The sequence below is a fragment of the Notolepis coatsorum genome (assembly GCF_963971535.1).
Source record: "Notolepis coatsorum genome assembly, chromosome: 17".
Classification (NCBI taxonomy): domain Eukaryota; kingdom Metazoa; phylum Chordata; class Actinopteri; order Aulopiformes; family Paralepididae; genus Notolepis; species Notolepis coatsorum.
In genome coordinates this window covers 95,585,108-95,609,187 of record NC_140181.1, presented here as the reverse complement: position 1 = coordinate 95,609,187, position 24,080 = coordinate 95,585,108, and the positions used below count along the sequence as shown (strand labels likewise).

Sequence of the window (24,080 nt, the reverse complement as noted above, 5' to 3'; positions counted from 1 at the left end):
AATAACTTTCTCAAATTAAACTGCAATAAATCAGAAATCATCATTATCGGTCCAAAATCCCTCACCAGCCACACCCAGGATTTCACCCTAAATATTGATGGTACCATTGTCACCCCCTCCATTCACGTCCGTAACCTTGGCATCATCCTGGACTCCACCCTTTCTTTCCTCCCCCATGTGAACCACATAACCAAATCTGCCTTCTATCACCTCCGGAACATTGCTCGTCTTCGCCCCTCCCTATCACTCTCCGCTGCTGAAACACTGGTTCATGCATTCATATCATCAAGACTAGATTACTGCAACAGCATCCTCTACGGCTCACCAAACACTATTCTCAATAAACTCCAATATGTCCAAAACTCTGCTGCCCGCATGCTCACCTCCACCCGTCGCTCTGATCACATCACCCCTGTCCTCCACGACCTCCACTGGCTTCCAATCAAATACAGGATACATTTTAAAATACTACTCATCACATTTAAAGCCCTCAACAACCTTGCCCCTCCCTACCTGTCCGACCTCCTCCACCGTCACACGCCCACCCGTCGCCTTAGGTCTGCAGATGCCAACCTCCTAACACCTCCCACGACCAAGCTCCGGACCTGGGGCGACAGGGCCTTTGCTGCTGCTGCCCCCTCCCTCTGGAATGCCCTCCCCAGCCATATCCGTGATGCAAACACCCTGACATCTTTTAAATCAGCCCTCAAAACCCACCTTTTCAATTTTGCTTTTGACCTCTAATTCTGTCGGTTTTATTTTATTTTGTCATGTATTATTTTTGTTCTGTTTTGTTCTGTTTTTTTGTTTTGCCATAGTTTGTCTCTCCTGCCCATGTGAAGCGTCTTTGAGCACCTGGAAAAGCGCTATATAAAATAGATGTATTATTATTATTATTATTATTATTATTATTATTATTATTATTATTATTATTATTATTATTATTATTATTATTATTATTATTATTATTATTATTATTATTATTATTATTATTATTATTATTATTATTATTATTATTATTATTATTATTATTATTATTATTATTATTATTATTATTATTATTATTATTATTATTATTATTATTATTATTATTATTATTATTATTACATATTCTCTGCTTCAAATTGGTTATGCTTTGGCCCTCTTTCGAAGTGGGTTATGCTTAGAGTTAGGGAACAACATATCAATTGTTGTTGAATATGCGGAAGAGACCCTTCTGCGCTAAACCAATCAGAGAGGGTCTTTGTACGTTTGTACAGTTGTACAGTGTCCCCCACCCACCCCTCCTACCCACCCCCCCCCCACCCACCCAACCACCTCCAATGTACAGTCCAATGTACAGTCCCATAATCCAATGTACAGTGTTGTTTGTACAGTTATACAGTGTCCCCCACCCACCCCTCCTACCCAACCCCCCCCCACCCCCCCCACTCCTACCCAATACCCCCCCCCCCCCTCCTACCCCCCCCCCCCCCCCCCCCCAACCACCTCCAATGTACAGTCCCACCCCCACCTACCCAATCCAATGTACAGTTTCTACGCCTAATGTATATACTCTTTTCTTTCTGGACTCTTTTTGTATCACAAATACAGTACTGTAATTGCAAATCTGGTATGTCATAAATGTATAGATGTAGCAGTACTGTCTATCTGTATGTCATGTATGTCATATATGTTACGATGAAATGGAAATGGGGGACCCTGGTGGAAACAAGACGAAAGTCTTTCTCTGGTCTGCATCCCCTTAACAATTGGATGTATTGAGCTGTACTGCACTGTACCCATTCTGCAATCTGTTAATAAAGTTTTCATTCATTCATTCATTCATTCATTCATTCATTCGCTGTACGCGGCTAGCCAATCAGAGAGCGTCTTCGCAGACATAGGCTACGGGGGGAAAAAATCACGCACAGAGTGACGTAGTGTGCAAGATGTCGGTTTCTTTTTTGCGATAGTCATTTGATTTTGTTCACATTTAGCGCACTGTTTAACGTTAGCCAGTAGATGTATTCATAACGTAGCGTTAGCTAACTGTTAGCTTACTTATATAGCGTAGCTGTTACTGCGAACAAGGATTTTCTTCAATGCACACACGGTAACTGACTTCAGCAAAACGTTATTGTTTTTTCCCCGGGTATTTTTGTGCATCTCTAACGTCCTCACGTTGGTAACGTAACGGTGAGTGAAACTACACACGTCATCACGTTGGTAACGTAACGATGAGTGAAACTACATACGCAGAAAGTGTCAAGTAACGTTAACTTATTTGTCCCTTTTTTTGTTATCTTAGACAACAGAAAGTAACGTTAGCTATGTAAGCTAACTTTGCACGTTAAGAACTAAAGTTAGCGAGCCAATGGTTTGGTAAATACTCTGTCTAGTAATACTCTATGTAAGTAGCATGTAACTAAGAGCAGTTAGTAATAATAACGTTAAACGAATGACTCGTAACGCTGGGTTCATGGTGTAACTGATTGATTGAAAACTATTAATGTAACTCTGGGTTAATGTAACTCTTGGTTAATGTAACTATGGGTACCATCATCCGTCTTGTTTCTCTCCATCAGTCGTTAGGTTACAGACAGTTGTGTCATAATGACTCTGTCCATGAGCACTGTCCATGCCACCCTGTCCGGTCTGAAGACGTGTCAGACAGACATCGGGACTGGAATGGACATCGTCACAGACGTGGCTATGGATCTGGTGGAAGCTCAGGGTAAGTAGTAGAAGTAGATGATCCCTCTTTCTCTATCACTCGCTCACACAGTCACTCTCACATGCACACTAGGGCTGGGCGATTAATCAAGTTTCAATTTCAGTTATGATTTTGTCTTCCCACGATCATGAAAACAAGAGAATCCAGATAAATCCATTATTGTGCAGCACCCTTCCTTCACAGCGGTGTGAGCCCCCCCCCCCCCCCCCCCCCCCCAAACAGTATTTTCAGCTAGTATTGGTGCATTTCTCCAGTTATTCTGAAAATGTTTGGTTACGTGTAGAATAAGCATCCTTTTGTCAGCCAGCTAATCACACAACCCACAAGGGTATGTGAATCAACTCAGACTACCATTGACCTCATCCTGACCTCTGACAAGTCCAAGATCTCTAATAAAGGGGTTATAGCATGCGGGTTAAGTGATCATTATATGATATTCTGTACCCGCAAAAAGCTAAAACAAAAGGCTGGCTGTCACAAAACAGTCACATCTAGAGACCTCAAAACCTACTCTAGCGAGGCCTTTAACCTTGAACTGGAGAGTCTGGACTGGTCAGATGAACTCAATGGTACACTGGTTGAAGAAACCTGGCTTGGATTCAAAACCAAATTTCATCAATACTAAACAACATGGCCCCCCTAAGAACCACCAGGGTAAAAAAAATCGCGCTGAGCCATGGATGCACACTGAAATACTGACCGCTATGAAAGCCAGAGACAAAAAATGCTCTGAGTTTCGTAAAAGTCAGTCAAAGCTTGCCAAAAGCACGAGCAGTGAACTCCAAGACCACGTGACTGAACTCAAACTAGAAAGAAACAGACTAAGAAATGACGTAAACTCCATGATCAAAACTGCTAAAAAAAATTCATCAATGACAAAACTGAGGAAAACAAAAATAAACCACGTGAACTTTGGAAATTACTCAACAATCAACTAGGCTGCAGTAAAAAACTTAAAACCAGGTTCTCAAACATAAACATAAAGACGGACAACACGCTCATCACAGACAAACTGGATGTAGCCAATTACTTAAACACTTTCTTCACAAACATAGCCACAACACTGGTAAACAAACTACCCTCCCACTCAGGGCAGTATGGGGTAGAACACATAGTAGCATACTACAAGAACCTAGGCGTCCACAAAGACGACTTCAAACTGGAAATGGTAACTACAGATGAGGTACTCAAAAAACTGAGCGCCCTCCAACCGAACAAGGCCACTGGCCATGACAACATCCCCTCCAAATTCCTCAGAGACTCAGCAGCCGCCATCACCCCAGTCATCACACACATAATAAACCTCTCCATAAAACAGGGACACGTCCCCAAGGACTTCAAAATTGCGAGAGTAGACTTCCGGTTTAGCTGCAACATGTAGCGCACGCATTTGGCAATAGCTCCGCTCCCGTCAACGTTAATTTCGTTTAAAAACCTTATTTGGACAATACCAAAAGAGATTAGACCACATCGTATGTATTGATAAGACCTTCTACTAACTATATCAAAAGACAACATGGTTAAGGATAAGGAAAGGACGGGAAAGAAACAAGAAACGGCAACTTCAGCGGCGCAGATTGAAACACGATCAAGAAGAAACGTTCAAGGCGACGCGGATAAAGATCCGTTGGCGACAAGCCCCGACGAGGAGAATAAAGAGGAGAATACACCGAGACCATCGACTATTGTCCCCGACAGGGAGACAATAGTTGTCAACATAACAGGAGCGACAGGAACAAGCTCCGTGAGAGATATAGCAGTTGATTTTGAGAAGATAATAGCAGACAAATCCATCGGCATCGTCACTGCACCTATACCACCAACTGACACAAGCAGTACAATCACACCACCCGATTTCAACTCATTGACTAACCTGATGAAAGAACAGATGGTCGCTTTCAGATTACACATCGAGGAACTCAAAGATGAATTCAAAGCACACGTCGATGCTAAACTCGAACACATCGATGCTAAATTAGAAGAAGTTAAGAAAGCGGTCGCTGTACAGTCCGAGCGAATCACGACAGTGGAGAATACGGTGACAGATATTACACGGGCAGTCAAAGTGAACAAGAACACCATCTGCATTGGCATGACAGAGGTGACAAAAGAGATAGAAAGGGTGGAAGAAGCATGCCGGAGGAAAATACAAGAGGTTAAAGATGAAGCGATGGAGAGGCTACTCGAAACCCAACGCTACCACAGGCGAAATAACATCCGCATTGTAGGACTTGATGAAGCAGTCAATTGCGCAGACGACAACTTTCCAACAGTGCTATCAGTGATTTTGGGTAACAACTTTCCAAACACAGTGCCGAAAGTGGACCAAGCTTACAGAATCGGTTCTCGGGAGCAAAGAAACAACGGGCCAAGAGTCATCATTGTTACTCTGCGGAAGACATCAATAAGAGATGACATCATCAAAATTGCTCGCATCCAACGTGGGAAGCTGAAACATGGTGATCATTCAATATTTATCTACGAAGATCTAAGCAAAGACGCCATCGCTCGACGTCTACCATACAAGGAGGTGATGCAAAAATTGTTCAAGTCTGGCCTCAGACCAAGGCTAACATACCCGGCGCTGTTATCGATCGTGGGCAGGGACGGCCGTAGGATTGGATTACACACACCTAAAGAGGCTGAGGAATATTGGATTCGATATGGAGCAGATCCCCCAAGGCAGAACGACACTGTCTGAAAACAGATACGCCGATTCATCTCCCTCTTTCTCTGTGTATATCAGTATTAGAATGACTTTTATTGTGTTCATCAAAAGTAGCAGATGATATGCAGGCCGTCTACACCAATGCGTATTGTGTATAATACGATTCGTAATACATTATAATTTCAGACCTCTGGTCTCCGGGGAGACAAGAACATATCATTGGCAATAAGAACAATCTGGAATATTCTGGGTTTATCGCTCGACTGCCCTGGGTCACTTAGAACATTCTGGAACACAACAACAGTCTATTAGTACTAGTGTATTCTACAACCTTCTAGAATATAATGCACCATGACAACGAAGGCTTGCAACTCTAACATTAAACATCCGGTGTGTATAAACATAGCATATAATCAATTGACTGAAGTTCATTCAGACCTTAATAATACTTTAAAAAATCAACCACACCTAAACGTATGAACACAACAAGGTTATTCTAACAATTTAAGAAGAGACTGGCACATTGAAGCTCTAAAAGGCTCTGTTTTTCTATTTTATCTAATCACTCAATTCGGTTCTAGTGGCTTCTCCACGTTGAGTATTATTCTATCTCTCACTCCTTATCTTTATCTTTTTTTTATTATTTCTATTTTTTCTCTTTTTCTTTTATCTCTACAATCTTTTCCTTTTTCCTGATGTTTCCTACATATGTTAGTAGAGGGTTCAAATGAATATGTCGATGAAAGTTTATTCTCTTTTTTTTCATTTTTCACAATATTTCATTACAGTAAGGGAAGGTGCAAGACCAAAAGCGACATTCTATTGTATTAGAATGAAAATGTTAGATCCTATGGCAATTAGCATAGGAAGATTAGGATTACAATGCTCAGTTTGGGCAATCCGGTGGACTAAGGGAGAAAGTCATACGCGGAGGATGTGTTTTTGGAACACAGGCCTGTACGACTCTCTGGGTGAGGGGAAAATAGGGGATTTTTATTTGTATATATATATGTTTTTAAGCTCGGCTCTCAACGGGACCTCAATAATTGGATGTACATCTATTGTAGCTTCGCACTCCAGAAGCATTACCGAAAACTACACAAAAACATGCATAGATTATGGCTAGTTTGAATATAATGATATGGAACACTGGTGGGATAAACAAATAACACAAACGCAAAAGCGTGCTCACACTGATGAAAAAAGAACATGTGGACGTGGCTCTACTAAGCGAAACGCACATTTTAGAGGAAGACATAGATACGTTAGCAGATAACACATACCATAATATTAGTCACTCTTCTTTTGGTACGAGAACTCGAGGTGTAGCCATAGTCGTCAGACGTAAATTAAATATCGAATTAAAAGGGGTATGGTCGGATGCTGAGGGGCGTATAACTATAGCTAGGATTGTACATAATAACAGGAAAATAGCGTTGGCAGCGGTATATGCCCCAAATTTGTACGAAGTGGGTTTCTTCACTTCACTAACCAATGAAATGTTAAACCATCCCGAGTACTCATTTATAATAGGTGCAGATTTTAATGCCATTTGGAATCCAAGGATGGACAAATCTTACCTCGCCTTTTCCAGCGAACAAAAAAATTCATCTAAAGCATTAAAAGATTGGTCAAAGACTACAGGGGTAATTGATTTATGGCGTTCACTTAATCCCACGACCCGAAAGTACTCCTGTCGATCGGCGAGACATAACACATTATCCAGAATTGATTATGTCTTTGCATCCCCGAGACTATTTGATAAATATGAAGTGGAAATGATACCCAATGCGCTTTCAGATCACTGTTATTTAATCCTAAAACTAAAAGCAACATTTGGTATACTATCTTCCCGGGCCCCAAGATGGCGTTTTAATACTATGCTGCTTAACAACAAGGAATTCATTACACAACTCAAAGAAGCTCTCACAGTATTCCTACGGGAGAATGCAAACGCGGTGCAAGACCCCAGAATAATATGGATGTCGGTAAAGGGTATGATCAAGGATTTCACGGATAGATTTTCCTCCATATTGCGCAAAAATCAATGCACAAAACTGTCTGAACTGGAAACGCTTTACTCAACGTTATTTAATTCTTTAAAATACAACAACTCAACTAGACTAGAAAATCAAGTTAACGTTCTAAAAACAGAGATCAATGCAATATACAGACAAAAATCGGAAATGCAAATACGCAGCACAAGACAACAGCAGTATTTCCAAGGTTCTAAACCTAGTCACCTATTAGCCATGCGATTAAGAATAAATGCAAAATTTGCAGATATAACTGCCATTAGAAAACAACAAGTACTTGTAACAGACCCCAAAATAATAAACGATACATTCAAAGAATTCTACTCCGACTTATATAATTCAGAAACGACCTTTGATCAAAACAAATTGGACACATATCTTAATCAAATTATTCTCCCTAAACTTTCGGAGGACGACGCTAAACAGTTAGAAGCACCGATCACATTAGAGGAACTCAAGAAGGCCATATCCAAAATGAAAAATGGTAAGGCTCCTGGAAGAGACGGTATCCCATCAGAAATGTACCTTTCTTGTTGGGACATATTTGGACCCTTATTACTAAATATGATCTTATACTCAGTCAAGGAGGGGAGCTTCCATAAACACCACAATATCGCACTAATTTCTGTCCTTCTCAAAAAAGACAAAGACCCCACCGAGTGCGGTAGTTACAGACCTTTAAGCCCCCTCGGAACCGATGTCAAACTGTACTCTAAGGTATTAGCCATCAGATTGCAAAAGCATATGACGTCTTTAGTTCATCCGGACCAAACTGGCTTCATAAAGGTGCTCCCATAGTCCAGCAGACTGTACACAGAGCAGACTCCGCGGAGATCCGCGCGGCTCTTTGAGCTTTCATAGTCGAGCAGATCTCAGCGGACGTCCGCGGTCTATTTCCTACATTTCTCGCACCAGTTTTACTACATTTCCCACAATTCTGTCTGTTCTACTGTACTGGCAGATCAGAGGGAACATTATCAGCGGGAGAGAGGGAGAGAGAGAGAGAGAGAGACAGAGAGAGAGAGAGAGAGAGAGAGAGAGCGCGCTTCACGGGCTCATCTCTCTCCTCGCGCCACCAATCGCTCGCGCAGTGTCACATTTAATGCAGTTCGATGTCAACCAAAACGCCGAGCAGCGTTTTGTGTGACACCAAGTCAGCGGCGCGGATGTCCGCGCCTCAGAAAATAGGAGTGTCGCACCTGTGGGTCTGCTGTCCGCTGAGATCAAGACATCCGCGGAGTCTGCTCTGTGTACAGTCTGCTGGACTATGGGAGCGCCTTAAGAGGTCGCCTGATCAATGATAACATAAGACGAATACTGCACGTACTAGATGCAGACAAAGAGGACACCACACCTAAGGCGATGCTATCCCTGGATGCTATGAAAGAATTTGACAGGCTGGAATGGTCGTTTCTATGGGCAGTATTAGAAAGGATGGGGTTAGGAAAAGGATTCATTGATATGATTAAAGTATTATACAAGGACCCATCGGCCATGATTACAACAGGCACATTCATCTCCGAAATCTTTCCGGTATCACGCTCAGCCAGACAGGGTTGCCCTCTTAGTCCCGGACTATTCGATCTATCATTAGAGCCTTTAGCACAATATATAAGACAATCCCAATACATAGAACCAATCGTAATCAAGGGCACACAACATAAAATTAGTTTATATGCGGATGACGTAATATTGTTCATGCAAAGCCCCAACACCACATTGCCTCATCTACTCAAGTTGATAGAGAACTTTGGTGATTTATCGGGATTTAAAATAAATTGGCCGAAGTCGGCTTTCCTTCCACTTAACATCCATGCAAAAAAAGACACAACCCTCCCAGGTGCGATACCCATGGTAAAACATTTTAGATGCTTGGGTGTGGAAATATTTCCCACCATAAGACAAACGGTGAAGCACAATTACACAAAAATACAGAACAAAATCAAAGACGACCTGGACAGGTGGGCAAAACTTAAAAACTCATTACAGGCAAGGGTATCAATAGTTAAGATGGATGTATTACCAAGAATCAACTTCATCAGCTCAATGCTACCGTTACCCCCTCCAGAGGGCTACTGGAAAAGATTACACTCCTCCACATACAAATTTATTTGGAATAACAAACCACCTCGCATAAAAAGATCCACCGCACAGAGAAATAAAGCAGACGGTGGCATGGCAGTTCCAGATTTTTTACAATATTTTAAGGCTTTCACATTAAGACCATTGACAATATGGTTTGATCCCCAGGCTTTGGTATCTTGGAGAGAATTGGAAGAAAACATAGTAGCCCCACAGAGACTGAAGGACCCATAATTACCCATGCAATCCGAACATGGCGGGAAACACAAAAAAAATATCCTAACCCTCAAAAATGGCATAATCACACTCCCATATTCAATAACAATGCACTCTTAATGGGAAAACGTCCTAGAAGATTCCCTATATGGGAAGAGCAAGGCATACACTCATTAGGGGATATTTTTAATAACCAGGGCTTCTGTAGTTATGGAGAAATATGCACAAAGTTTAACCTCACCGAGTCCACATGGCTTTTTTACATACAGTTACGCCTATGTTTGAAGTCTCACGGTGTTCCATTACACATACCAGTTGAACACCACAGATACCACACATTTTTCTATGAAAGAGAAACATTGGGAGGTTTTGTATCAGGTTTTTATTATCAATTACTAACGTCCTCGTATGAAACCCTTCAACTAGACACTGTCTGGAGGAGGGATATTCCAGACCTGGAAAGTGACTTTGATTGGCAAGAAGCATGGGCAAATGTCCGTCTTACATCAAGGAACCCGGACCATCAACAAATCAATCTTAACTATATTCACAGGACATACTTGACTCCTATAAGACTGAACAGAATGGGCCTGAAACAGGACTCAAAATGCTCCCAATGTACAAATGGAGACGAAGGGACATTTATGCACATGTATTGGGACTGCCCACCAGTTAAGGCATTCTGGAAAGATGTGACCCATCAATTATCAAAACTTGTATCTTGGAATATACCAGTACACCCCTCTGTATTGCTTTTAAATTATGTTTTTGAGTTTGCAGTAAATCCACAGCTAAAGAGATTGGTCTTATCGGGTATCACAGTAGCTAAAAAACTGATCGCATCACGCTGGTTTCAACCGGAAAAAATGTGCCGGAAAGTTTGGTCTCTTACATATCTCGATGTGATATATCAAGAAATATCTACAGCAAGAATTCTGGGTCTCAACGAATCCAAAATGTCAATGTGGGTAGAAGTGGTGGAGAGAATAAAAGCTAGCTTATAATGGTAGTGTCTGGTTAGGAGTGAGGGATAATGGAGGTACTATCCAAGGAGGGGTCCGGGAGGGGGGGGGTTCGAGCTGGAGCATATGTGTGTAGGGTTTTAGAAAATAGGTATTAGGGGTATGTCCTATATAAGCATTTGTATAATTGTTAATTTCGCTGGATATACACTGTATACGGTTAAAATATTATTATAGACTTTTTTTTTGTCTTGTTTCTGTACTTGCATGTAATTTTAACCACCTTGACTGTTAGTTTCATTATGCATTATGTGTTGAGTACTGACTTTTAATAATTTTTGTTTTGCAATAATAAAAAAAAAAAAATTGCGAGAGTAACACCCCTGCACAAAAAGGGCAGCAAACTAGACCCAGGCAACTACCGCCCTGTTTCTATCCTTACATCCATCTCGAAAGTCATGGAAAAAATAGTATACGAACAGATCGAAAGGTACCTCGTGGAAAAAAAATCTAATCTACGAATTCCAATCTGGCTTCAGAACATCCCACTCCACTGACACATGCCTTCTCTATTTGAACGACCACATCAAACAAGAGGTGGATGCAGGCAAATACTGCGGCATGGTCATGCTGGACCTACAAAAGGCCTTCGACACTGTCAATCACACCATTCTGATTGACAAGCTAAAAGCAATAGGTTTTGATAGTTTATCAGTGAGCTGGATACAATCCTACCTGGAGGGGAGAGAACGGATGGTGGAGGTAAACGGTACCCTATCCCCCCCCCTCACAGTGAGCTGTGGTGTTCCACAAGGAAGCATACTAGGACCGCTACTATTCCTAATTTATGCAAATGACATGTCGTCAGCTTGTGACTGCAACTTGTTCCTGTTTGCGGACGACTCAGCCATGCTGGTCTCTGACAAGAACAAGTTACAGGTTGAAAAAGCCCTCAGCTCGGAACTAGGCAAAATCTGCATATGGCTCGCCGACAACAAACTATCATTACACATGGGCAAAACAGAGTCCATACTCTTCGGTTCAAATAACAAACTCGGCAAGACCGACGGCTTCTCGGTTACAGTGGGTGACAATATTGTCACAAGGAAAGATGAAATTACCTACCTAGGTTCCATCCTAGAGGCTAATCTTTCCTGTGACAAAATGGCATCCAATGTAATTAGGGCTGTCTTAAATACTTCGAAGCTTCGAAGCTTCGTTCGATGGCACAAGCTTCGAACATTAAAAAAAAAATCGAAGTTTAAAAAAAATATATATATAAATTTTTTTTTCAAATTGTTACTCAGCTGAGTTGTACCCTTCTTGCTGTCTTGTCGTACAGAACTTGTAAGTCGCTTTGGATAAAAGCGTCAGCTAAATGACTAAATGTGTGTGTGTGTGTGTGTGTGTGTGTGTGTGTGTGTGTGTGTGTGTGTGTGTGTGTGTGTGTGTGTGTGTGTGTGTGTGTGTGTGTGTGTGTGTGTGTGTGTGTGTGTGTGTGTGTGTGTGTGTGTGTGTGTGTGTGTGTGTGTGTGTGTGTGTGTGTGTGTGTGTGTGTGTGCGCGCGCACGCATGGGGCCATTGGGTGGGGCCGGGGGACAAATACACTGGAGGAAAGTAACCCAGCTCAGCACTGCCAAAATTATATCATCACTATTGCCTGTTTGAAGGATATCATCCTCAAATACATATACACCTACATGCCTTGTAGAATTCCACACATAAGAAAGAAAGATACTGGGATCAATAAACAAAATAGGAAATAAAATTTAGATGTTTTGGTGAGTTCTTTGTTTTTTTGTGGAAGTTGCCCTTCTTAAAAATGCATGAACATTCACTGATAATTGGTCTGTAGTGGAGTCTACAAGGTCTACATTGCCGGACCATGTAGAATCCGGACCTTGTATACTGACATAATTCTGTGCATAGTTTAGTCTACACAGGCCATATTTCAAATAATCAAAATCTTACTTCATTCATCTTAAACATTCTTGATTTGGGGGATTGGTAGTTCCCATGAAATCTGAAGTTGTTCAAACGACAACAGCGATCCACCTTGAATTAAATCACACAGCCGAGTGAAACCTTGTTGGCTCAGTCACGAAAGGGGCTACTTAATTAATTAATCCAACCCACTTTATTTATAGAGCACATTTAAAAACAACAAAGTTTATGAAAGTGCTGTACAAGTCCCACAACATAAGATAAAAAAATAAAAAAAATCGAAGCTTCGAATTAAAATCGAAGCTCGGCCCCGAAGCTTCGATTGCCAAAAAAAAACTTCGAAGGTCAGCCCTAAATGTAATAAAAAAAGTCAACCAACAAACTCGATTCTTGTACCGGATCTCCTCTCTGGTAAACAAGAATACCCTGAAGACTCTGGCAGGAGCACTCATTCAGGGGTACTACAACTATGCTTGCACCTCATGGTACCAAAGCACCTCAAAGGCACTAAAAAACAAATTACAAACATCTCAAAACAAGCTAGTCAGACTACTGCTTGACCTGACTCCTAGAACCCACCTCACCCCGGCCCACTTTGACAACCTAGGATGGCTTAGAGTAGACGACAGAGTACAGCAACTTGCAATGGGCCTGGTCTACAAGATACACTACGCGACCAAGGTACCCATGTACATGTCAAAATACTTCCCAAAGGTCAGTGAATACCACGATCACAACACCAGAGGGAGCTCCACAAATCATGTTAAACCCAGATTCGGCTCAAACAAGGGACTAAACACGTTTCGCAATTATGCCACATCAATGTGGAACGCCCTACCCAAAGCTGTAAAGGAATGTGAATCACTACCCACCTTCAAAAACACTCTCAAAGAACACCTACGGGAGACTGCAATTCGAAACTGGCCCCTACAAATGTCTTAACCCAGTTGTACAGTAAATTACCAAGTATGGCTTTGTCAGTATTCCAATGTACAGTGTACATATCGATACTGAATATTTAAAACTGTTTCGATACTCATTTCCCGAAATATCGATACTTTCTGCAGTATCGATACCAGCTGGCTTGCTCGCAGTGTTCTACCGCAAGTTGTTGACAGACAGACGCACGCTGTTGCAGAGCACGCTTGCCCCTCCTCCTCCGCTGCAGCCCTCCCCCTCACAGACCTGTCTTCAGTTTGTAAACAAAAGATTTTAGCTCCGAATATGGCCAGTGCAGAGCCTCCGCAACTTGTGCTTGTGGATAAAGAAAACAGCAGAAGTGCTGTTTGGAAGTACTTCGGGTTTGAAGTAAACGACGAAGGAAAAGCTAAAGCGTTGTTACAGAGCAGTGCCAACGATACAGCTATTAGCTAACATTAGCTTATGCTAGCTAGCTGGCCACCTTTATAATTACTTCATGGAAACGGAGTAACGTTAAGTCGAGTTCATACTAACTACACTAGTACACGTATGAACTCGACATAACGTTACCCCGTTTCGGGAAAAGCTAAAGATGCCACGATGCCCATTTGCAAGCGTTGTTACAGAGCAGTGCCAACGATACAGCTATTAGTTAACGTTAGCTTATGCTAGCTAGCTGGCCACCTTTATAATTACTTCATGGAAACGGAGTAACGTTAAGTCGAGTTCATACTAACTACACTAGTACACGTCAGGGTTTCCGTTGTCCGGTAATTACCGGTATTTGACCGGGAAAATCTGTTGAAGTCCGACATATTTAATCTCTCCGGTCTTAATGTCCGGTGAAAATAATTCCCTCTAAGCACAATTTGATTATTTGAATTGTATTAAAATAGGCTAAAATTAAATAGCCTATGCGATGAACGAAACAATCATTACATTTGTTTCATCGTTGCTTCACCAAGCCGGTATAATAATGTTGTCAGCGAGAGCTTAGTGCTGGGTTTGCGAGTGCATGTGCAGCTGCAGAGCCGGAGCTGCAGCGGCACAGTGCAGTACTCAGCCATTGGCAATTCAGCTGTTGGGTGGGGGGCGCTGTTGAGCGGTCCCCAGATAGAGCCAGAAAACAGCTGAATCTGCTGCTCTGCAGCGCCATACTCTCGCAAGGTGAGGTGGAGAGAGTCATCACGCAAAAACACGATAATGTTGCCGTCTCTCTCTGCCAAATTTCTCAGTTCTTCGCTTGATATAATTAATACAAATGTCCAATATAACGGAATTTGTTAGCTCATAAAAATGTGATTATAACAGACTGCTGTTAATGTCGGGCGACTGCCCACAGACACCTATTTGATTTAAAGTCGGCAGCAGCACGGAGTCTCGGGACTTATTTTATTTGGAATATAATGACTGTATACGCAAAAGTAGCCTAGTTTTAAGTTAAAATATTATACATCTACATGCATTGAGGATGTCATTCTTTATATAGCCTGCCTATCAATTGTTTTTAAGTTCAATAAACTCTGACCGGAATTTCTCTCATTTGACTCTCTCTCAGGGTTTCCGTTAGAAAAAATTGTTGCCGACCGGCAACAATTTTTTCTAACGGAAACCCTGGTACACATATGAACTCGACATAACGTTACCCCGTTTCCATGAAGTGTTTAAGTAGCAGCAATCTTGTTGAAAATGTAACGTTAATAAATGCTCCGAGCATAGCTCCGGAGAAATCTCTCTCTCTCTCTCTCTCTCTCTCTCTCTCTCTCTCTCTCTCTTTCTCTCTTTCTCTCTTTCTCTCTCTCTCTCTCTCTCTCTCTCTCTCTCTCTCTCTCTCTCTCTCTCGCCGTCATGAAAATTGTTGTAGTTGTTGTTTTAACCAAATAAAAAGCAGCAGCACTATTGCATAACTGAGTCATGTTTGCTATGTATTTCTTTCTTTAGGGGAGTTTGTTTCACAGTTTTAGCATGATGTTTTATAGATGGCTAGGTTAAACAGGTTTTTGTTTTTAAGAGGGGTTTGATTTAGATTAGATAATTTAGTTATTTTTAAATGTCTGATCTAAAGATAAACAAATGGTTTTAAAAGTGTTATATTTATCTTCTCTTATAGTACCAGAGAGAAGCTGAGGAGAATCAACCAGCAACAAAAGCAAAATTTGTTTAAAAAATATATATATATTTTTTTGTATCGAAAATATCGATACTTTCGATACTTTTCAAGGTATCGTATCGAAGTCGAAATTCCAGTATCGTGACAACACTAGTGCATAGTCTGTCTTCTTTTGGGAGCCAGGTCTGGCTATGGCGGCCTATCTCGATGGCTAGTAGGCTGTGCTCGCTGAGTCTGTACCTCAAGGATCTCCTTAGTTTTGGCCTTTGGGTCAGTCAGTGCTCAGGTATTCTGCCACTGTGTACTCTCTGTTTAGGGCCAAATAGCATTTCAATTTGCTCTGGTTTTGGGTTGATTCTTTCCAATGTGTCATAGTTTTCTTTTTGTTTTCTTATAATTTGGTTTAGTCCAGTGTGGTTTCTGTCTTGTGGCTCTGCTTGTGTTTGTGAGCAGAGTCCCAGAACCATCTGGCTGAGTGGGCATCTCTCAATGGTCTCACTGTAGGTGAGGGCTTTGTTGTGGAGTGTGTCTGGGTCGCTTTCTTTTAGGTGATTGTAGAATTTAAATGCTCTTTTTTGGATTTTGATGATTAGTGGGTGTAGTGGCCGCTTGTTGCTCCCCAATGAATCGACAAGCGTCACGATGCACCCACTTAGATATTTCCTATACTCAGCAATCAAAGTTGTGGATGTTGAATGAGTTGAATGTCCAAGTTGCAGCCGATGTAGTTTGCAGGGTTTTATTGTCCAAAGGAAAGATGTATGATGATGTTGAACAGAACAGTTGTCAATTGTTTGTTACAGATAAGCAGTTCCAACAGTGAAAGCAGGTTTGAGAGTAAACACGATTCCATTGATTAGCTAGGCTATTTATAGAAGAGTGGCTATAATGGAGGCGGAGAGCCCTCTAGTGTTCAAAGTAACATAAATAAGACACTATCCTAAGCACAATAATAATAATATTAATAAACAAAACACTCATATGGCCTTTACAGTGGGTATCTTCCTAGTTCTGCTCTGCATGCATTATTTGGTGTTTTCCGTTGGGTGCGGAGAATGGATTTGCAAAATTCTGCATGCAGAGTCTCAATTGGGTGTTTGTCCCATTTGGTGAAGTCTTGGTTTGCAAGTGGGCCCCAGACTTCGCAACCATATAGGGAAATGGGTTCTATGACAGAGTCTAATATTTTGAGCCAGATTTAGATTGGAATGTCTAACTTGATGTTCCTTTTGATGGCATAAATTCTTGCTTTGTCTCTCAGGTCGTTCAGCTTGGTTGAAGTTCCCTGTGGCACTGATGCTAAGGATAGGTGTAGTTTTTTGTGTATTCTAGGGAAATTTTGTCTAGGAGGAATTTGTGTTTGTGTTGTTGTAGGCTGGGCCTTTTCTGGAATATCATAACTTTAGTGTTGGTTAGGTTTAATGTTAGTGCCCATGTCTGGGAGAATTTGTGCAGATGGTCAAGGTGCTGCTGTAGCCCTTCTTTTGTTGGAGACAGCAGCACCAGGTCATCTGCAAACAGTAGGCATTTTACTTCTGTGTTTGCTAGGGGGATGCCAGGTGCTGCAGTTTGTTCCAATGTTTTTGCCAGTTCATTTATATATATGTTGAAGAGGGTTGGACTCAGACTGCACCCCTGTCTAACCCCACGGCTTTGAGGAAAGAAGTCTGTGTGTTTTTCCTCAATCCTCACAGCACATGTGTTGTTGGTGTACATTGACTTTATGAGGTCGTAGGTTTTCCCACCAATGCCACTATCTAGCAGCTTGTACAGCAGACCCTCATGCCAAATTGAGTCAAATGCTTTTTGGAAGTCAACGAAACAGGTGTATATTTTGCTTTTATTTTTATTTATTTGGTTGTCGATTAGGGTGCTGAGGGTGAGAATGTGGTCTGTTGTACGGTGGTTTGGTAGGAATCCCATCTGTGATTTGCTCAAGGCATTATTGTCTGTCTGTGGTTGATGATCATACAGAGGATTTTTCCAAGGTTGCTGTTGACACAGATCCCACGGTAATTGTTTGGGTCAGATTTGTCTCCCTTTTTGTGGAGCGGTGTTATGAGTCCTTGGTTCCAAATATTGGGGAAGATCCCGGAAGGACAATGTTAACACTTTGAGCGCCACGCCTGGTTTTCCGTTTTACCGCTTGAATGCCACCATCGGCGGCAATGTTAACGTTAATATCGCCTAATCTATGTTTTAAATTGTCTAATCTGCCCATCGCATTATCAAAGACTATTTTCCAGTCAGTGCTGTGAAGGCAGATTGTTTTTTTATCGCGTCGTTTCCGTTCAGAGCAGTTAGAAAAGCCCCCGTTTTGATATAAAAAACAGCTAATTCTCAAGTTCAAGTTCAAGTTCTTTAATAGTTGTCATACAGAAGTACAGAATACTTTCATACAAAATGCTTCTTACTGTTACGCTCCAGAGACTGTGCTAGACAAGATAGTATCAAATAACATAATAACATAATATAGCATGAATTTAGAAGAAGAAAATGAGGTCACAGTTGTTCGGTATAGACATATGTACAATGTTCTGAGTTACCATATAATATACAATACACAATACTATGCAGTGTACTAATGTACAGTACTATCTAGTGCAAAGCAGAAATGGGATGAGGTACAATTTTAGGTACAATTTACAGTAAGGTGTACGAGTTGTAGTGCAATCCTTCATCCATAAATATAAAGTGTGGGGAGTGGGTGCTACAGTGTGTTTGTTTAAAGTGGGTGTGTGCTATAAAGTGTGTGTAGTGGGTGCTACAGTGTGTTTGTTTAAAGTGAGTGTGTGCGTGTGGATGTGTGTGCTATGTGTGTTTGGTGGTTGTTGTTGTGTAGTGTTCATTCATTGTTCGTTTAGCAGCCTGATGGCCTGGGGATAGAAGCTACTTCTGAGTCTTTCTGTGCTCGCCTTGAGACTCCTGTATCGCTTGCCTGACGGCAGCAGTTCAAAGAGGCAGTTGTTCGGGTGGCTCGAGTCCTTAATAATTCTCTTAGCCTTCCCCTTGCAACGCTTGTAGTAAATGTTCTGGAGGGTGGGGAGCCCCCCTCCAATTGTGCGTTCGGCTGAACGTGTCACTCTTTGTAGTCTGCTTTGGTCTTTTGCAGTGCTATTCCCAAACCAGGAGGTGATGTTGCCGGTCAAGATGCTCTCTATTGTACATGAGTAGAAGTTCTTAAGGATCTTCTGGCTGACTTGGAACTTCCTTAGGCGCCTGAGGAAGTAGAGGCGTTGTCGTGCCTTCTTCACCACACTGTTAATGTGTATGGTCCATGTCAAGTCCTCGGATATGTGGGCTCCGAGGTACTTGAAGCTGTTGACTCTCTCAACCGGTGCCCCGTCGATGCTGAGGGGGCTGTAGTCCTTGACCCCCGACCTCCTGAAGTCCACAATCATCTCCTTTGTTTTGCTGACGTTCAGGGAGAGGCTGTTTTCCTGGCACCATCCCGCCAGGACCTTGACCTCTTCCAGGTAGGCCCTCTCGTCGTTGGCAGAGATCAGGCCCACCACCACTGTGTCGTCAGCAAATTTGACGATTGTATTGCTACTCCGCTGAGCCACACAGTCGTGTGTGTACAGGGAGTAGAGGAGGGGACTCAGAACACAGCCCTGGGGGGCCCCTATGTTGAGGGTGATGGATGAGGAGGTGCAGTTGCCTGCTCTCACCACCTGGGGTCTGCCAGTCAGGAAGTCCAAGACCCACTGGCAGAGGTCATAGCCCAAGCCCAGGTCCCTGAGCTTGGCTATGAGTATGGAGGGGACTATGGTATTGAATGCCGAGCTGTAGTCGATGAATAGCATTCTCACATAGTTCCCCTGCCTCTTGTCCAGGTGTGATGCTGCTGTGTGCAGCACATGGGATATGGCGTCCTCCGTGGACCTGTTGGGGCGGTATGCAAATTGCAGGGGGTCCATGTTGATGGGGAGGGAGGAGCAGATGTAGCCCTTTACTAGCTTCTCAAAGCACTTCATGGCTATGGAGGTGAGAGCTACAGGGCGGTAGTCGTTGAGGCAAGCAGGCTTGGATTTTTTGGGTACAGGGATAATAGTGGACTTCTTCAGGCAGGTGGGGATGACAGCCTGTTCTAAGGACAGGTTAAATATGTCGGTGAATACTGGGGCCAGTTGGTCGGCACAGACTTTTAGGACGCGGCCGGGGATGCCGTCCGGACCTGCTGCCTTCCTGATATTCACTTTTTTAAAGGTCCGCCTCACCTCATGCTCTGTTACCCTGAACACTGCGCCTCCATCAGCAGCCGACCCCCCCCCCCCCCCATTGCCGAGGCTTGTGAGCTGGTGTTGTTATTACCAGCATCAAACCTCGCATAGAAGGTATTGAGGTCGTTTGCTAAGGAGATGTCACTGTTCAGTTTGAGGGAGGCGCCTTTGTAGTCTGTCATCGTTTTGAGCCCCTGCCACATAGCTCTAGAGTCAGCTTGTTCAAACTGGAGTTCAATTTTATCCCTGTAGCGCCGTTTGGCCTCTGACACTGTCCTCCTTACGTTGTGTTGCGCCACCTTGTGGTCATTCATGTTGCCTGCCACTAGGCCGTCATTGTATGCTTTGGTGCGCTCTCTCAGAGCTTCACGGACGGATTTGTCTACCCAGGGTTTTTGATTTGGGTAAACTTTCATTTTGGTAGTGGGGATTGTTTCTTTCACCCTAGTACAGACATAGTCCAGCACTGTCTCCGTGTAGGCATTAATGTTATCTGTGTCGCGGAATACAATCCAGTCTGTGTTGTGAAACACTGACCGGATCGTATCCTCTGACGTCACATCCCATTTCTGCACCTCTCGCGAGACTACGGGAGTACTTTTAATTCTTTGTCTGTACTTTGGTGTAAGGAAAATGGATGCGTGATCTGACTTGCCAAAGCCACTATCAGAATGAGCCTTGTAGCCACCTTTAAATTGCGTGTAACAGTGATCTAGGATGTTACCGCCTCTGGTGTTGCAAGTCACATGCTGGTAGAAATCAGGCAATACCTTTCTCAGATTGGCGCTATTGAAATCTCCCAGTACTAAAATGGCGGCGTTAACGTTCGTCGCTTGTATACTATTTACCTCGTCGTGGAGTCTGGAGAGCGCGGCGTTGTTGTTGGCTTGCGGTGGAATATACACTCCGACCAGGACGATCGCCGTTAACTCCCTCGGGAGGAAGAAAGGACGACACTTGATGGTTATATATTCCAGTTCTGGGGAGCAGTGGTTGGATAATTCCTTCACATTCGTTGGATCACTCCAATTTTTGTTAAACATGAAGGCAATACCTCCACCACGTTGTTTACCGGACTCTGATTGTGTCCGATCCTTCCTATGGATAAAGAAGTGATCCGCTGGTTGAATCGCGTGATCTGGAACCTCCGGTGTTAGCCATGTTTCGGTGAAGCAAAGGACATTGCAGTCCCTAGCGTCTCTTTGATATTGAATCCTTGCTCGGATGTCATCCAGTTTATTGTCTATTGATTGTACATTGGCTAGCAATATACTGGGAAGTGGTGTACGGTGTCGTCTGGATCTCAGCCTGTTTCGGATCCCAGCCCTTTTTCCTCAACGTCTTTTCCTGGGCTCTGGGAACAAAGGATCTGGTCCTAGTCTCCGGAGGATTTCTTCCGGCCATTGATGTGGTTCGGAAAGTTGATCCAGCGAGTAATCCAGTTGGTAAGTTTCCCGTAATCCAATGTCTATGAGTGACTGACGGTCATATACATTAAATGCACCAACAGTTGGTACGCACAAAACTCTAAAAACTATAAATATTAACAAAAGTAAACACAGTCTCGGCGGCGCCATCATCAATTCTGGAGCATTCTATGAAAATCGTCTTTTAGTGGAATATTCCACAACGTTGATATTCGTCTGCCTTTTTATGAATCGTTTTCAAATAAACAATAGATGATCAATATTATACGTGCACGCAAGCACATTACGGCCGCGCACTGATAATCGCTCCGTTGATTTCCTCACAGACTTTTACAGTGAAACCGAAAGAAGACATTTCACAAAACAGCTTATAACTTCATCAAACTTACTCTGATTATCCTACCACTGATAACATAGAGTCCTTACCTGACATCAGATGGTATCCAACTGGTATATTCCAATTCCTGATCACCATTCGAAAAAATCGATACGTGTATGGATCCAACGCGATACAGTAGAACTCCATGATCCGCGGGGCTCTGAGGCTCCAGAATGAACTCTGGTAACCCCGGCTGGATCAGTGAACTGGAAAATGTGGAGTACCGGATTTTTTTCCCCATTCATTTTCATTGAGTCCATTCCAAAATCACTTATGTCATCTGGGAGACGACAGGGGGCGCTTTTTTCCACAGTGATCGCCGGCGCCCCTCGGCTATACTCGGGTAGGCTCGGGTGATGCAATAATTTTTCAGATCACAAAAAAAAGTGGCACTCAAAGTGTTAAGGAGTTTTAGTATAGCCAATTGGAATTTGGAGTCTGTGAATTTTATCATTTAATTTAGGATACCATCCGCTCCGCAGGCCTTCTTGGTTTTAAGTGATTTTATTTTGTCCTGTAGTTCTTTTAGTGTAATTGGGGAGTCTAGCGGGTTCTGGTAGTCTTTTATGGTTGACTCTAGGCTCTAGTTTATCTTGTATGTGTTTTTAATGTTCATTATTTTGTATTGGACTAAAGAGATTGGAAAAGTGGTTTACCCATATGTCTCCATTTTGGATGGGTAGCTCCTCGTGGTGGTGTTTGTTTAGTTTGTTCCAGTTTTCCCAGAAGTTGTTTTTATGGATTCCTCTATATCTTGTAGCTGGTTTCTAACGTGTTGGTCCCTTTTTTTTCTGGCTGTGTTTTTGTAGTGTTTCAGTGTTTCACGAAACGTATTGGAGACGTGTGTTCTGGTTGTCTGGGTCTCTGTGTTTTTGGTTTGATAGGTTCCTTAATTTTCTTCTGAGATTTTTACAATCATTATCATACCATTTGTCATGCATATTTTCTTTTGTATTTTCTTTTTTTTATTATTTTTTAACCCTTTAATCGCCGTTGACGCTGAAACACGTCATTCCCCGCCATGCTTATTCTGCCAATGACGCTGTACAGCGTCTTTGATATCAATATTTCAAAAATCTGTGATCGAAATCATATTTCTCCCCCGGAGACATTATATGTACTGGTGAGCCCCGGTCAACTCTCTAACGGTTCAAGAGCGCCATCTGGTGGCCGATCGGCAGATCGCCCAGGGAAGAAACAGGGAAGTGGAAGTTGGTGCTCATTTCAATTTGGTCTGATCACTCGCTATAGGTCCCGGGACTCGAGCTCGACACAATGGATATCGATCCGTTGCCAATAACTCGCTAAACAACATGATTTGGACGTATATACTATTATACAACCTGGAAATGGATCGGGTATTTCTATATCCCATAATAGAAAAAATTCTGTTCCACGCTCATCTCCCAACGGCGAGAGGAAGCTACGGTGAGTTTCAGCGTTATTTTGTAATGTCTTCTATACTAACTGCTCCAATGATCATATCACCCACACTAGATGAATGATATAACGTTGCCCACGGAATTATAAACGACCCCCCGCCCATCCGGTCAACATCAGATCATACGTAGTAACTATAAATCACGTTCTGGAGAAAGCTGCAGAAAACGATAAAAACATACTTATACTTTAGAGCGTATTTTAGTATGAATATGTGAATGAAAAAGTATAACGTTGCTACACCCTGAACAATAGATATAGGACTTTGAATGGGCCATGGTAATGTCAATTTAGCAATACAATTTAAAAAGTTATAGCCCTGCAAAGAAGGGGAACTTCTCCATGTTAAATAGGGCTGGCGAGGGATGGTAAATTATGAATTTAACCCCGGCGATCAAAGGGTTAAACAAACACATAAACAAACATGACAACACACGATTAGATATACAAGCATTGTTAACAGTGCACATCAAATTAAATCACCGTTTATATAAATGTCTTATACAAGATATGCCCCTAATACCTGCTATCTATTCCCCTACACACATATGCTCTTACTCGCACCCCCCCACCCTGGACCCCCCCAATGGATAATCCATCCATTATCATTCGCTCCTAACCAGACACTACCATTATATGCTAGCTTTTATTCTCTCCACCACTTCTAACCACATTGTCAATTTGGATTCATTGAGACCCAAAATTCTTGCTGTAGATATTTCTAGATAAATCACATCGAGATATGAAAGAATCCAGACCTTTCGGCAATTTTTTTTCGGTTGAATCCATCGTGATGCTATCAGTTTTTTAGCCACTGTAATACCAGATACAACCAATCTCTTTAGCTGTATAGGTACTGCATACTCAAAAACATCATTCAGCAGTAATACAGAGGGGTGTACAGGTATATTCAGAATTAAGAGATTTGATAATTGCTGGGTCACTTCTTTCCTTCT

General features: G+C 42.4%; 1 protein-coding gene across 3 annotated transcripts in view; it reads left to right on the top strand.

The window, feature by feature from the left end:
- The first annotated feature begins 1,932 nt into the window (after nt 1–1,932).
- Nucleotides 1,933–24,080, top strand: part of nsmce2 (NSE2 (MMS21) homolog, SMC5-SMC6 complex SUMO ligase) — a 59,962-nt gene continuing 37,814 nt past the window's right edge. The window contains exons 1-2 of one of the 3 annotated variants that reach the window (XM_084332630.1): nt 1,933–2,178; nt 2,568–2,716. In XM_084332630.1, the coding sequence (XP_084188756.1) occupies nt 2,596–2,716 (121 nt within the window). In that variant the 5' untranslated portion in view covers nt 1,933–2,178; nt 2,568–2,595. The other 2 variants (XM_084332631.1, XM_084332632.1) reach the window with 2 other exon arrangements.